We start from the raw sequence: 16,368 nt of genomic DNA on the forward strand, positions 1-16,368 counted from the left end.
GGTCCTCACTGTCACGTGGACCATGGAGAAGAGTTTGGGTTGTATTTTAAGAGCAATGCAAAACTGTAGAAGGATGTGATCAGGGGAGTGGCGTGAGCTGATCTATTTAAAAATATCCCTCTAGCTGCTGTGAAGGGAGGATTGTAGGAGGCTGGAGTGGACCCAGGGAGAGCAGACAAGAGAGAGAGAGGCTTTGAACAGGGTAGAAGCCATTTGTGGAAAGACTTTTGGAGGCAGTTTCCATTTATTGTCTTGTCATCAGAGCAGAGATGCTGACCAGTGAAACTCTATGAAAAGATAATGATTTATAAAGACATAGCAGCTATCCACTACCATTAGAAAGCTAACTGCCTTAACTTTTTTTCTTGCCTCTGTTACCTAGAATGCTTGTCCCTGTCGACTGCCCCTCCCTTGTGACTCATCCTTTTCCCATAGAAAATTAAAATTTAATTGGAAAAGAGGAATATTCTTGTAATCTGCAGAAAGTACCAAACTCTAAGCTTTCTCCCCAAGGACAAAGATAATGATTTTTCTGGAGCAGCAGGTAAGAAAGCTATACCCAGTATCACTTTATATTTAGGCAAGAAACTGAAATAAGACTTCAGATCCCTAGTTTAAATTCCCTTCTTAGCATAGCAGCCTTGAGAATAAGTTCCTGAAATTATTGGCCTGCTTGACTGTTTCCCCACATCACTGGGGGAAGGGGACATAGATAAAATATTCAGCATCATTGTATTTTCTTTTTGGTTCATCAGCATTTTTTTTTTTTTAAACTCACTTGACATAAATAAGATCCTGGCGTCAGTGAGCTAAGCCTTTGCAGAATCTGTATTCACTAATGAGGGATTTAGATTTCTGGTAGGATTTCTGGGCAAATAGTTTGGGTTTGTAAACTCTCTTGGAGGCAGGGATTCTGTCTTTCCTTTCTTCTGGCCCACTCAGCACAGGGCTGATTTGTTTTAGACATTGATTTGAGGCTCTTTTTCATAAGTGTTGATGTTTTGTGTGTGTGTGTGTGTGTGTGTGTGTGTGTGTGTGTGTGTGTGTGTGTGTATGTGTTTTCAAGCTCTTTCTGTGAGATGGGTGGTACTGACCTGGACCATGTTATGACCTGAGAGTCTTAATAAATAATAGACAGTGCCAGAGGATGACCGATTAGAAGGGATTGTCAAGCTCTGGCAGGTTTGCAGGGGTTAGAATGTGCAAGAGGAGAATGCTCTTCCCCCGCTTCCCGGTGTGACGTTTTCGCTATGCCCTTCCTCTCTCTTTTCTCCTCCCTGGTGTTTCTTCATTCCCTGAAGTTAATTCAGGCAGCAGTCGTTCACCAAGTGCCCACTGTATACATGAGGAAGACTGGAAATTTATCTGTTTTTTCTCATCCTGTATGGACACACCTTGTTGACAGACCCAAATGTAGATATACTAATTTGCCCTTCTCCCCTCCCTTTAGATAATACAGATACATTTACATTACCTTTTGGGGAGACTAACCTCTGCTATTTGAATTCACACTAGGTGGGAGATGGGGGCAGGGTTTAGAGATGTACAGCCTCAGTACCTAATATTACCAGTGTTATAATCCTTGAGGCCAGCTCTATAATATCATACTAGTCCTATTAACTCCACTATTCTTCCTTACCGTCTCTCACTAAGATCTCAGGGGTTGAATGAACTCTTAACTGCTCTGTGTTAGTGATAAGCATGTTGCAAATCACAAAACTGCCAGTAATTGCACTACAAATATTAAACGTGTAATTGGGAAAGACGTTTTTGGTAAATACAAAGGCTTTTTGAAAAAAATAGCCAGGGAAGGAGAGTTTACAGTATATCAAAACTCAAGTGGGTGGGTTATGGAATAGAACTTTCAATTTCTAATTATATGCTGTTTGAGATAATGTAGGGACAGCTCCTGAGCTGTGAAGTTCAGTTTTTGAAAAGGCAGTGTAACATAAATGATTCATATCTCAAAATGGTCTGTGTGAAACTAACATAATTATGCAAGAGAAGAATCTATCTGCATATCTTCCACCAATAATAATAATGATAACAACAGCGATAACAAATGTTTATTAAGCCCATACTCTGTCTAGCCTTTGTGCTAAATGCTGGTTACTAAATTTCCCCTGTAAACATCACTTTCCTGTGTTCACTGTTTTGTGTGTGTGTGTGTCTGTATGTTCACTCTTAAAAACATGATAGGTATAATTAGAAGTTGGCTGGAAATGAAATAATAATGGTTTATTTAATAAAGGGCTAAAGAGACCACCTGCCTTATCTCCTCTGCCAATCTACCTGATGGGTGGTGGTTGTAGTTACCTAGTGCCACCTTCAGCAGTGGAAGTCACTTTTATGATGTCCCTCAGCATCAGCAGGATACTCTACGTAAGTGTTATTTTTGTAAAATATACAAAGGTGAGAACACATGGTTGTGAATGAAGACCATCTACAGTCAGAGTTCTGCTTTAGAAATTTTTAGAAATAAATAGCAGAGTGTAATGGTTAAAAGTTTGACTTCTGGAGTCTACTTTGCACGCTGGCACATGGCAAACAGTAAATGTAGCTATAATTTTAACCAGCCCTAATATATAATGGCCAGTAAATTATTTTTTCCCTTGCTATCAGAGCTAGTTGATAATTGAGGGGAAAAAAAGTGTATGTAATAATATAAGCATGGAGAAGTCGTTTCTATTTTATAATTTATAAAGTTTTATTAAATATAAAATATTATTAGTAGTAAATAATAATTCTGTCTTCTCTTTGTCTCCATACTCTTTCTTGATGTAACTTCTCATCTGTGTCTTATTTACTTTCTTCTCCCAGTCATCCCCCCTTTTTAGTATCTATTGCAGGGTCCTGTTAAAATCTGTGCCTTTATTGTGTTTTATTCTGACCTAAAACTAAATTCCTAGTTCTACAGGTGAAGCTCCTTGGAGTTTTTTTCTGTGCTAAGCACTTTATGTGTATTAATTTATTTCCATTTCACAACAGTGCTGTGGGTCAAGTTTTTCTAAACATAGCAAGAAACCCAGAAGCCATAAAGGAAAAAGCTGATAAATTTAACCATGCCAAGATGAATTTCTTTGGGGAAAAAAAATAACCACAAGCAAGTAAAAAGGGAAAAAAGCTAAGACAAATATTGTCACATGTATAATAAAGGATCATTTTCTGGTTCTATCAAGAAGAGCCCCTTTAAATCAGTAAGAAAAAAAATCCAATAGAAAATGAACAATGACAAGCTGACAACTCACAGAAAACGAAAAAAAAAAAGTGGTCTGAAAACATGAAAAAGTGCTAGTCTCACATAGAAATGCAAACTAGAATGGTACCATTTTCCATGACTCAGATAAAAAAGTTTGGTAATATACGTAGTATTGTCAAAACTGGGAGAAAACGGGCTTTCATGCTTAATTCATGGGAGTCAAAACTGGTACCTTCTTTTGAGTGTGGCTTGGCAAATTTGTCAGAGTAAAAAAAAAAAAACTCTTCTCAAAGCAGTTTTATTTCTACAATTTTAATTTACAGATATTTATTTACTTGTAAAAGTGTATAAAGATGATTATAAAGGGTGTGATATGCTGCATTATTTGTAATGACAAAAATCTATGAATAATATAAATGTCCTCTAATAGGGATTAAATTATGGACGGTACATTCTTATAATGGAATAGAGTATAGCCATTAAAAAGAATGCTCAGGGACTTCCCTGGTGGCAAAGTGGTTAAGAATCCGCCTGCCAGTGCAGGGGACACGGGTTCGAGCCCTGGTCCGGGAAGATCCCACATGCCACGGAGCAACTAAGCCCGTGTGCCACAACGACTGAGCCTGCGCTCTAGAGCCTGCGAGCCACAACTACTGAGCCCGCGTGCTGCAACTACTGAAGCCCACATGCCTGGAGCCCGTGTTCCGCAACAAGAGAAGCCACCACAACGAGCAGCCCGCGCACCGCAACAGAGTAGCCCCCGCTGGATGCAACCAGTGAAAACCCGCGTGCAGCAACAAAGACCCAACGCAGCCAAAAAAAAAAAAAAAAAAAATGCTTGCACGGAAAGATCTTTGCGTCGTAGTAAGTGAAAAAATTGGGGTGTAGATCAGGATTGCATTTGTGTATGTGTGTGTTCCACACAGGCTGGCATAGAGAGAGTAGTGTGTTTGCACACATGCACACGTAGGTAAGTATACGTATGTATATGCACGAGACATTTCTCAAAGATTAGGAAACTGCTAACTAGTGACTTCTGACGATGCAAGGGAAGCTTGGGCTTTTTCTCGGAATTTCATACCTATCTGTGCTGTTTTAGTAAATGAATTTTAAAAGGTTTTAGAAAGTTTATGTTTGTGTTCTCAACAAGATTCTAAAGGACATTGAGTCTATAAAAAATTAGAGCTGCCTGAAGTAGTTGGCTGAGATAAGGAAAGATGAAATGGGAATGAAAAACAGGAAGATAAGCAAATAAAAAGATCTTGCTAGAAGCAGTAAAGTGTGCCCTTGAGGCAGCCCTCCCAGTGGTGAGGTTGAGGACAAACCTGAGAAATTCTTCTAGAATCTATTTTAAAAAAGAAAGAGGAGATAACAGTGGTGACAGTAAGGGAACAGATCCCCCATAGGTGGTGGCGGCCCAGGCTGGATGGTATTTAAAAATGAAGCAACCTCTGAGCCGGCAGTATTGCATTTAATGAAGACCAATAATGGAGGAAGATGCTGGGAGAGAGCTGTAGAGGGGAGACAGAATGGTTTTTCCCTCCGTTCACTTCATTAACCTGAAAATTGTAGGTTTAAGGACTTTTTTAAAAAAATACTGCAGTACAACCATCATTATAATTTTAAAATAATTAGAATCTTATTAAAATTAGGAGCAAGGTGTCTGCCTTCCGTATCACTGAAGTAGCTGTCTTTATCTGGTATAGGTATCGGTGTTATATTTGCTTCATGAAAGGAAGTGGTATGTTTTCCTTTCCTTTTGACTCTCTGGAATAATTTATAGAGCACTGGGATGGTCTGGTCTTTGAAAGTTTGATAGAATTCCATTTTGAAACCATCTGGGCCTGGTGCTTTTCTGTGGGGTAGTTTTAAAATTACTTTCTCTATTTTTATATAGAAAGTGGTTTGCCTAAGTTTTCTCTCTAATGGACTCAGTTTTGGCAGTCTTTATTTCCCTAGATAATTATTCACTTCATTTAGATTTTATAATTTATTTGCACAGCAGTCTGCAAAGTAGTTTCTTTAAAAAATTTTTTTTCTTCTGTTTCAATGCTTATTTCTCCCTTGTCATTTCTTGTTTTGTGATTTTTTTTTTGTACTTCTGAATAAGTTAACTAGTGGTTTGTCTATTTTGTTAATTTTAAAAAGCAGGATTTTTATTAATTAGATCTACTACTTTTTTGTTTTCTTTGATTTTTGCTTATTTATTTATTAGCTGCATTGGGTCTTCGTTGCTATGTGCGGGCTTTCTCTAGTTCTGGCGAGCGGGGGCTGCTCTTCGTTGCGGTGTGCGAGCTTCTCATTGTGGTGGCTTCTCTTGTTGCGGAGCACGGGCCCTAGGCGTGCAGGCTTCAGTAGTTGTGGCTCGCGGGCTCTGGAGAGCAGGCTCAGTAGTTGTGGTGCATGGGCTTAGTTGCTCCGCGGCATGTGGGATCTTCCCGGACCAGGGCTTGAACCCATGTTCCCCGCATTGGCAGGCAGATTCTTAACCACCACACCACCAGGGAAGTCCCCTGCTTTTATCTTTATAAAATAGATTTCCTTCCTTGTGCTATCCTTTCTCCTTTTTCTAGGGTTTTTTTTTTTTTTTTGAACTGGGACTTTATTTTTATTCTCTTACATTTTTTATTAACGTTAGTTGTTTGTGTAGTGAATTTTCCACTGATAACTCCATTAGCTCTATCCCATAGATGCTGATATGTAGTGTTTTCATGGCCATTATTTCTTTTTTTTAATAGACTCCACGATAAACTTTATTTATTTATTTTTGCCTGCTTTGGGTCTTCATTGCTGTGTGCAGACTTTCTAGTTGTGGTGCACGGGCTTAGTTGCTCTGCGGCATGTGGGATCTTCCTGGACTAGGGATCAAACCCCTGTCCCCTGCATTGGCAGGCGGATTCTTAACCACTGTGCCACCAGGGAAGTCCCGCCGTTATTTCTTACAAATTGTGTAATTCAGCTTGTATTTCCCCTTTTACCTAAGAGTTGTTTAATGGAAGGTTTTAAAATTTCCAGGTAGAAGGGCCTTTCTGTTTTTTGCTTTTGGTTGTGAAGTTCAGGTTTATTGCATTGTGATATTCTGTGTAATAGTTCTACTTTATAGGGGTTACTGTTTTCCTTGTGACTGTATATATCTGCTCAATTTTTATGGAAATGCTCTAGGCGCTTGAGAAAAATGTGTAATTATTATCAGGGTGTGGAGTACAATATATGCACATAAGATCTACCCTATTGTTTATGTTATTTAGATTTTCTATCTCTTTACCTATTTTTTTAGTCTATTTTATCTTGTATTGAGTGTGGTGTATTAAAGTCTCCTATTATTGGTGTGTTTCCATCTGCATTTCCTTGCATCTCCTGTAGTTTTTGCTTCACAAAGGTGATTGCTGTGTTATTTGGTACATAAATATTCATAGGTTTGTTGATTTCTTTTAATAGACAGCAAACTCATCCACATTTATTGTTATGACTGATAGGTTTGGTATCAACTCTATCATAACATTTAAAAAAATAAATTTATTTATTTATTTATTTTTGGCTGCACTGAGTCTTCGTTGCTGTGCATGGGCTTTTCTCTAGTTGTGGAGAGTGGAGGCTATTTTTTGTTGTGGTGTGCGGGCTTCTCACTGTGGTGGCTTTTCTTGTTGTGGAGCACGGGCTGTAGGCACGCGGGCTTCAGTAGTTGTGGCTTGCAGGCTTACTTGCTCCACGGCATGTGGAATCTTCCCGGGCCAGGGCTTGAACCCATGTCCCCTGCGTTGGCAGGCGGATTCTTAACCACTGCACCACCAGGGAAGTCCTCTATCTTAATGTTTTATACTTACAGTTGACCCTTGAACAACGCAAGTTTGAACTGCACGGGTCCACTTATGCACGGATTTTTTTCAATAAATATGTAGTACAGTATGATACAATCTGCCGTTGGTTGAAACCATGTAGTTGGAAGCAGAACTGTGGATATAAAGGGCTGACTATAAAGTTATATATGAATTTTCAATTGCGCAAGGATCGGTGCCTCTAAAGCCCATGTTGTTCGTGGGTCAACTGTAGTGTTTCCTTGCATTGTTTCTCACAAGATGTGTGTGTGTATGTACATGTGTGTGTGTGTGTGTGTGTGTGTGTGTGTGTATATATATATATATATATATTATATATAGTTTTTTTCTAAGATGTATATTTAAAAATTTTTTGTTGAAAACAGTTTTTTGAGGGGGTACTTAGGAAGGTTTGTATTTTTTTTAATCTAGTAGTTACACCTTTTTGAATGTCCTTAGTCCTCTGTTTTGTTATTTGACTTTTATTTTCAGGCTTATCAGATTTTTTTCACTATCCTTAAACACCCATCTATCGCCTATTGCCTATACAACAATGAGTTTTTTTCTGTTTTCCTTTTCCCATTTTCTAGTTGTAGTAGTTCTACTGTGTCACAGTATATAACTGTCGTACATTAGTTTTCTACTCTCATTCCCATCTTTGTTTTAGTCTTACATGACATTTATAGATTATTAAATGCTCACCATCGGTTATTTTGTCAATGTTGCTTGTTACAACAAGATAGATAAATAAAGTTTATCCTCTAGTAGATTCATCAGGAAAGACTGATAAGTACAGCATTCCCTTAGTTGTTGTATGTTGAAACTTGTTTTGTCTGTAGCGCTGATAGTTGAAGGATAACTTAGCTGGATATAAAATTCTTAGTTTACCCTTTTCTTTCATTGAGTTTTTAAAAAATGCTTGTTCATTTATCAACTTGCTTTATATGTTGGCTTTGAAAAGTCAGATGCTAATCTAATTTGTTACAGTAAGTTATTTGTTTTTCATGGAGGCTTTGAAGATATTTTTCCATTTGTCTTTAAAGCATAATAGTTTCATTAGAACAAGTGCCAGAGCAATTATTCTGGGCTAATTTTCCCAAGTACCTGGTGGTCCCTTCCAATGTATAGATTCACATCTTATTTTATTTGTTTTCTCAATTTAGGTTTAAATATTAGTTCTGTTCCATTGTGTTTCCCCTCTCCCCTTACCCCAATTATATGTATGTTGTTTCTTCTTTGCTTGTCTTTCATATTAACCATTTTCTTTGTGATCTCTTTTATTTCTTTCTTCATCATATTTTATTCTCTTCATTGTTTTCCTCCCTTTCTTTAATGCCGCTTATTAGATTTTCATTTGAACTTATTCTCCTTTGGGTGCCTAGTAATTTAGTTTTCATTTCTGAGATGATTTTCTTTTCCTTTTTCTTTGTGAGTTTGATCAGTTCCCTCTTCATTTTTTCCTACTTTTTGTCCATTTCTGTTTTTGTTTTTTTTTTGTGGTACGTGGGCCTCTCACTGTTGTGGCCTCTCCCGTTGCGGAGCACAGGCTCCGGACGCGCAGGCCCAGCAGCCATGGCTCACGGGCCCAGCCGCTCCACGGCATGTGGGATCTTCCCAGACCAGGGCACGAACCTGTGTCCCCTGCATCGGCAGGCGGACTCTCAACCACTGCGCCACCAGGGAAGCCCTGTCCATATCTGTTTTTAACTTTTAAATTTCTTATTCAGAGTGTTTTTTCATATCCCCAAATCTTGAGTATATTTAACTCAGATTGGAGTGTTGTCTCATAGTTTTCTTCTGCATCATGGGTGTTTGTCTGGGGTAATTTTCAAAAGCTGACTGATGTGTGACTCTTCTTTCTTGTAGTAACTTTATATAGACTTATTCACTTTTTTCCTATTTATTTTGTGGCTCTTAAATATTTTAAAGGTTCCTAATTCAATGGCATTTTCTTCTGTCAGTATAGAAAAGTCCAGGTTTTTTTTTTTAGTGGATTTGTGTATGTATTTGTGTTTGTGGTAGGGGAGAGGTTATTTGTCCTCTGGGTTTTTTGTTTGTTTGTTTGCAGGTAAATAAATTTCCCCCTTCTACTTCCTTTCCTTTTTGTCACCTAATTGCCAAATGGATCCTGTCTCTTTTTTGCATTTTTCTTCCCCAGAGACCATGCATTTCTAACACTACACCTTAAATCATTCCCCTTTCCTATAAATAGGGCTCTGATCTACAAGAAAACTTTTTCAATATTTTCACACTTAGGGTGGACTTTCTTTTTCTGGAGGTGGTTCTACAGCAATTTTAGGCCTGCCACTAGCTCCCCTGTTCTCTCTGACATGCAGTTTTTCTCAGAATGCCCTTGGCTTGGCACAGAGGGTTGCAGTAAGAAGATGAGAGATCACTACTGAGATTTGGTATGTCTTCTTTTTTTACTTACAGGTAATTTGGAAGTTTGCGCATTCTCTGTCTTCTACTTTTGTTGAGGGCATGGTTAGGTTATTGTGTGGTTTTACTTGTTCTTTTTTAAAAATTCCATATTTAAAAAAATTTTCCCCTTAGTTTTTAGTTTTATTTATTTATTTATTTATTCTGGCCACACTGTGTGGCATGGGGATTGAACCCACGCCCCCTGCATTGGAAGCGTAGAGTCTTAACCACTGGACTGCCAGGGAAGTCCCCCGTATTGTTTTTGAAGGATATGTGGGAAGATGTGAATTTAGGCAGTCATCATTGTCCTTGGCTACCCTGAAGTCCAGGCACTGTTATAGACACTTTATAAATATTAACTCATTTTATCCTCTCAACACCCTATGACACAGTGCCGTTGCTATTCCCATTTTATAGATGAGTTAACAGTTTAAATAACTAGCCTGGGATCACACAGAGCTGGGATCTGAACCAAAGTAGTCTGGTTCCAGAGTCCGTGCTCCTACCCATAAAGCTTTGCCACCACATGCCAGCGATTCTCAGCTTTTTTACTTCTGGGGTCTCCTCTGTTTTTTTTTTTTAAACCATAAACCCAATATTCTAAAGAGAATTGTTTCCTAACCTGTATTCATCATATAATAATTAGTTTTCCCTTTTTGTTGTAGAAGAAAACATATATGCCACTCAGCTTCAGGCTACCACACCAAGTAACATAATTGTTTTGTAGCCAAAAGCAAGAGAGATTTGACATTTTAACTAGCTTATACAAGTAGACAAATTGAAGATTAACATGAGATTTTCACTATACTTTTTGAAAAGTTAAAAGTAACCGGAGGAAGCCTTCTGTTATTGCTGTTTGATTCCCTAGGACTGTGGGGACTCAGGTGGGAACCATAGATTAAAGAAGCTGTGGACAAGATTTAAAAAAAAAAAAAAAAAAGGATAGTTTCGTAATCATACTGTATACAAAAGTATTGGATGCTGGAATGATAGGTATCTTATAAATTGAGGTTGAGTTTTCCCTGGATAAAATTCTGCCTCAGTCTTCTGACAAGCTCTCAGAGGGAGTAAAGAGCAAACTAATATTTTTTTCCTTTTGATCTGAACCCTGTGATTTTTCTCTAGGATAATCAGAATGATGTTTAGATTTCCCCCAAAATGCTAGTAAAATGCTATAGGAAAAATTAAAAAGAAAATAAATTTCAGTTAATGTAGACAACAGGAATGGTGATAGACTATGTCTAGATTCTTGCCTTTTCTGATTATTTCTTGTCAGAACAATCTTATAGTTATTGTTATGATTGTCAGTAATATCTAACCATTAGTGCTTAATATGTACCAGACACTCAGATGATTAAGCATCTCATATTTAACATGTACCAGGGCTTCCTTCCCTGGTGGCGCAGTAGTTAAGAATCCACCTGCCAATGCAGGAGACATGGGTTTGAGCCCTGGTGCAGGAAGATCCCACATGCCGCGGAGCAACTAACCCCGTGCACCACAACTACTGAGCCTGCACACCTGGAGCCCGTGCTCCGCAGCAAGAGAAGCCACTGCAATGAGAAGCCCGCGCACCACAACGAAGAGCAGCCCCCACTCGCCGCAGCTAGAGAAAGCCCGCGCGTACCGATGCAGCCAAAAATAAATAAAAAATTAAAAAAAAAAAAAGATTTAACACGTACCAAATCTAACACTTGATTTTTCCTCTCCCCACCCTTTTTCCACATCTCGTACGTAGTACCGCCAACCTTCCACTTGCCCAGACATGGTACCTAGGAGTTGTTCTTACTCCTTTCTTTCTTTCCCATCTCATATGTAATAGATTAGGAAATCCTGTTGGCTACCCTTAAAATGTTCCCAGTTGGACCGTTTATCACTAATCCTTCCACCACTTTGGTCCTTGGTACCACCATCTCTTGCCTGGATTATCGCAATAGCTTATTTAACTGATCTATGTGCTTCTACCCTTGCACGATAGCTTGAAGTTGATTTAAAAATATAAGTCAGATCACGTTGCTCCTCTGCCTAAAACCCTCTAGTCCTTTCCCATCTCACAAAAAATAAAAGCTGAAGTTTTTACAGTGTCCTCCGAGGCCCTGTATCATCAGGCTTTTCATTACCTCTCTGGCCTCATCTACTGCTCTGTCCCTTGCGTGTTTTGCTCCAAGCATACTGGCCTCTTGCGTGCTTGAGCATGTCAAATACGGTCTGCCCCCGTGCCCTTGATCTTGTTCCTCCCTCTGCCTGATATGTTCCTTTCCTATATGGCTGCATGTTGCTGCCTCCTTTCTTCCAGGTCTGATCAAATGTTACCTTATTGCTAAGGCCCTCCCCACCACCCTATATAAATAGCATCCACCTCAGCCCCAATCCCACTGACCATGCCCCCAGCCCCATCTACTGTGCTAGCAGGATCCCAGGCTCCTACCATGGGGAAGACAAGGAGGAGGCGGTGACCAAAGAGAAGAAGGGAAAGGGATTGGATTGGTGTTTTTATTTGCTACTCTACTAATAAGCATTTTAGCTGTGACGGTGTGGGAAGTAGTGCCGACAGAGTCCTTTGTTTTTCATTGGTCTATTTCTCTCTCTCTCAAGATGGTTTCACCCAAATATCACTGGCGTGGAGGCAGAAAACCTACTGTTGACAAGAGGAGTTGATGGCAGTTTTTTGGCAAGGCCCAGTAAAAGTAACCCTGGAGACTTTACACTTTCTGTTAGGTAAGTTGCAAGAAAAAGAGAGAATCCTGAGAGTGTTTTCCAGGGGGGAAATGTTAGGACCACACTTGGACAACTTGTGACCCTCATTTAGAGTCTGAAGGTCTGCCTGCTGCCCCGTGGGTGAGGCCTTGCCAGTGCCCTGGCCCACAGATCAGGTGTGATTCAGGCCTGCTGTGGGGTTCAGGACGTGGCCTCCTGAGAGTGAGAGGCTCCGGGAGTCAGCAGAAGGGGCCTGAAGGTGGGCTTTTTCTCTCTTGAGAGGCCACTGAGGATGAGCTGGAGCATAACATAGCAAGTTCCTAAAGCCTGGGTCGATCCTGCTTCAATCCAAAACAAGGCTCCATCCTTGTTCCCTGCATTTTTCCTTTCCCATCTGTTGATTACCAAATGGGAAAAATACTCTCTAAGAGTTTCTTCAAACAGCCTCACAGACGTAGAAAACAAGCTTATGGTTACCAAAGGGGAAAGTGGGGTGGGGGAATAAATTAGGAGTTTGGGATGAACAGATACACACTACTATATACAAAATAGGTAAACAACAAAGGCTTACTGTATAGCACAGGGAACTAACTATACTCAATATCCTGTAATAGCCTATAAGGGAAAAGAATCTGAAAAAGCATATAACTGAATCACTTTGCTGTACACCTGAAACTAACACGACATTGTAAATCAATTATACTTTAATTTAAAAAGAAAAAAGAAAGAAAGAAAGAAGGAGAAGAGGTTCTTCAGATCACTTTTCTTTTTCAAGAAATAAAACATCACTGAGGAAGTTGTGGTCCCGTTTGTTCCCCTGCCCAGTCCCATTCCCCTCCCTCTTTCCTCAGAGGAAACCACCATCAAGAGGTTGGTATATCTCCTTCCTGAACATGTTTTTATACTTGTACTGCATTTGTACTGTGTGTGAATGATATGAGGTTGGTTTGTGTGTTTTTAGAATTCATATCCATGGCTTTATAATGTACGTATTCTGAGACTACCTTTAAATTTTTTTTGAGTTCTGTGCTGATACATATAGATCTAATTATTAACTTTAATGGCTATATCATATTCGAAGGTGTGCATATACCACAGTTTATCCCATCCCCTGTTGTTGGACACTGAGTTGATTTTAGTTTGTTTAAAATTGTTTTGAACAGTATTGGCAACATCTGTTACATGTCTCTTTGGACACATGTGGGAGAGTTTTTCTAGAAATTGACTTTCTCTTATATACTCATTCTCCTTACTCTAGCTCATTCCAGGAGCCAGAACTAAACTGCTCTATGAATTCGCTTTTATTATTATTATTTTTAAATAAAGAAGTAAGGAAAACATGTTCCGAGGATTTATTTAGGACTTCTTCGGGATGTGGCAAGTCCCTTTTTGGTATCGATTAGTTTCTCAAGGAGCTCACATTGTTGGCTTTTACTTCCGTTTTGCAACAAGGAGAGGGCAGAAACCTTCATGAATTTTCCCAGGCTTATCCTAGCACAAACTTCTGACCTACAGTTGAGTGACATTTGACCTGTAAGAGTTTGGATGGAGATTATATAATAATAACAACAATGATGTTGAGGAGGAGGATGATAGCAGACGTTATTGAGGGCTTGACATATTCCAGGCCATCTTGCTAAGCACTCTCCACATATCATTTTATTTCATCTCTCCAACAACCTATGAATAAATGCCACTATTATCTTCATGTTAGGGGTAAGCTGAAGCACAGAGGTTAATTTACAAAGCTGGTTTCATAGCTAGTAAGTGGCAGAGCCGGGACCACAGAACTGGTGAGGTTTTTTTTTTTTTTTCTTTTTCCTCAACTTTTTATCTTGAGAAATTTCAGCCCTATATGAAAGTCAAAAGATGAGTATGGTGAATACCCACATTCCCTTTACCTGTTAACATTTTGCCATGTTTGCTCTTTTTCTGAGTGTGTGTGTGTGTATGTGTATACTCTCCCCTCCCCCAACCTTTTGAAAATAAGTTGCAGATGTCAGGATGCTTATTTTTACCTCTGAGTACTTCACTGTGCATGTCCTATGAACAAGGACATCCTGTATAACTACAATATCATGATTATATATGAGAAATTTTAAGTGATTCCATAATGTTATCTAACACACAGTCCATATTCAAATTTCTCTCGTCATTTCAATAGTGGATTTTGAAGCCATCCCTTTATTTCACATCAGGAAGCACATAATATCTGTTTGCCCCATCTTCTGGAGTGTCATTGCTTCTAGGCCCTTATAGTAGACAGAGCTGGGAAATAAATACTTATATATTTAAAACCAAATTTTAAATATATCAGTATCAATAAATATATAAATATATATCAGACGTCTGATAGCTCTAGTTCAGCCCAGTTTCCTTACCTTTTCCCATTCCGTATTTGTGTTTCCCTTCTGTAGAGAGAACCGTGTTTCACAGCAGCATCAATGTATGACCTCATTTGCCCAATCTTCTAATACAAAGATAGTTTCAGAATTACTATACCATTATCATTTCTAATTACAAACCCATTAAGTAAAGTTCATGATTTCTCTGGAGTGTTTCTGTTCACAGCATATATACCACTAAGGGTGTATAATCTGTACTGTGTTCAAGAGCTACGGGAATTAATTTTCTGTGTAGTTACAAACTTACTGCAAAGTTAGAGTCATTTCTTTCTTTCTGTATTCAGTTTTTTGGTTTTGTACTCATTTTTTTGATCCTTGTTGATTTTATTTTTTGAATATGTGAAACATTTACAAGATTTAAAAGTCAAACTGTATAAAAAGGTATATTCTGACAAACCATATTCTTATCCCTACCCCATGTACCTTATTTCCATCCCTGTAGGTAACCAGTTTTATTAATTCATGGTTTATCTTTCTGTGTTTCTTTTCACACACGAAGTGGAATACTAAGTCTATTTCTTTGTAGTTTACTTTTTTCACTTACAGAAATCTTTTAGTGATCTTTCTCATTTTTTAAATTAACTACATAGCATGTAACTTTATACAATTTCCTATAAATGGGAATTTAGTTATTTCCAATATATTACAATGATAAATAATACTGCATTTAATATGATAACATTTTGCATATGTTTTGTGCTTTTGGAAATGTATCTTCAGAGGTGAATTCCCGGGAGTGAGATGACTGGGGCAGAGAGTCAATATATATTAGTATAGTTTTTCCAAATTCCTCTCCGCAGTGATTGTACCATTTTGCATTCTCACCAACAGTGTCTGAGGGTCCCTGTTTTTCCACAGCTTCCAGTTGAGTGTTGTCAAGCTTTTCACTTTCATCAACCTGATAGGTGAGAAACGGTATCTCAGTGAATTTTAATTTCTCTTATGATTGAAGCTGAACATCTTTTAATAAGGTTAAAGGTCATCTGTATATATTTTTGGTGAACTGTCTTAGAATCAGTGCTTTTAACAACTCTTAAACTGCCAAGTTTCACTTTACATATGTTTTCTTATGTATATGATGTATATTATAGACACTGAGATGCATGTGTGTGTGTGTGTGTGCATGCATAAATGACAAGTTTATTGTTCTAGTTTTCTACAGGTGATCTAATCTTTTTGTTATGTGCCCATGCTGAAAATTTGATGATTAGGTTGCCTTAGTTAGTCAAGGAAGATCCCCTTTTTTTAATTTTGAGGAAAAAAAAATACAAAAAATTATGTCCAATTACCCATATTGTATTTATTGCCAGTCATTTTTTTCCTTCAAAATAAAATATAAAAAAAAGCAAAATTTCCCTTTTTTCACCACCCTTCCTGCTGTTCTTCTCTTTGCCACAGCGACAGCTACTTTCTGAGTTTGGTGTATTTCTTTCTAGTTCATTTAAAAAAAAGTACAGGGCTTCCCTGGTGGCACAGTGGTTGGGAGTCCGCCTGCCAATGCAGGGGACTTGGGTTCCAGCCCTGGTCCGGGAGGATCCCGCATGCCCCGGGGCAACTAGGCCTGTGAGCCACAACTACTGACCCATGTGCCGCACCTGCTGAAGCCTGCGTGCCTGGAGCCCCTGCTCCGCGGCGGGAGAGGCCACCGTGGTGGGAGGCCTGCGCACTGCAGCAAAGAGTGGCCCCCACTTGCCGCAACTGGAGAGGGCCCGCCCACAGCAACGAAGACCCAAAGCAGACAAAAATAAATAAATAAAACATTTATTTTTTTAAAAAAGTACATATAATAAGTAATATAACATAAAGGGAATATAATAATAAAATATAATAT

At 38.7% G+C, this 16,368-nt stretch overlaps 1 protein-coding gene across 1 annotated transcript in view; it reads left to right on the plus strand.

Annotated features, from left to right (window-relative positions):
* The first annotated feature begins 523 nt into the window (after positions 1–523).
* PTPN11 (protein tyrosine phosphatase non-receptor type 11) overlaps positions 524–16,368 on the plus strand; it is a 67,577-nt gene continuing 51,732 nt past the window's right edge. Inside the window, exons 1-2 of the mRNA XM_065889522.1 lie at positions 524–544; positions 11,981–12,153. Of these exons, the coding sequence (XP_065745594.1) occupies positions 524–544; positions 11,981–12,153 (194 nt within the window). The remainder of the gene's footprint in view (positions 545–11,980; positions 12,154–16,368) is intronic.

This window comes from Phocoena phocoena, chromosome 13 (genome assembly GCF_963924675.1).
Source record: "Phocoena phocoena chromosome 13, mPhoPho1.1, whole genome shotgun sequence".
Taxonomy (NCBI): Eukaryota; Metazoa; Chordata; class Mammalia; order Artiodactyla; family Phocoenidae; genus Phocoena; species Phocoena phocoena.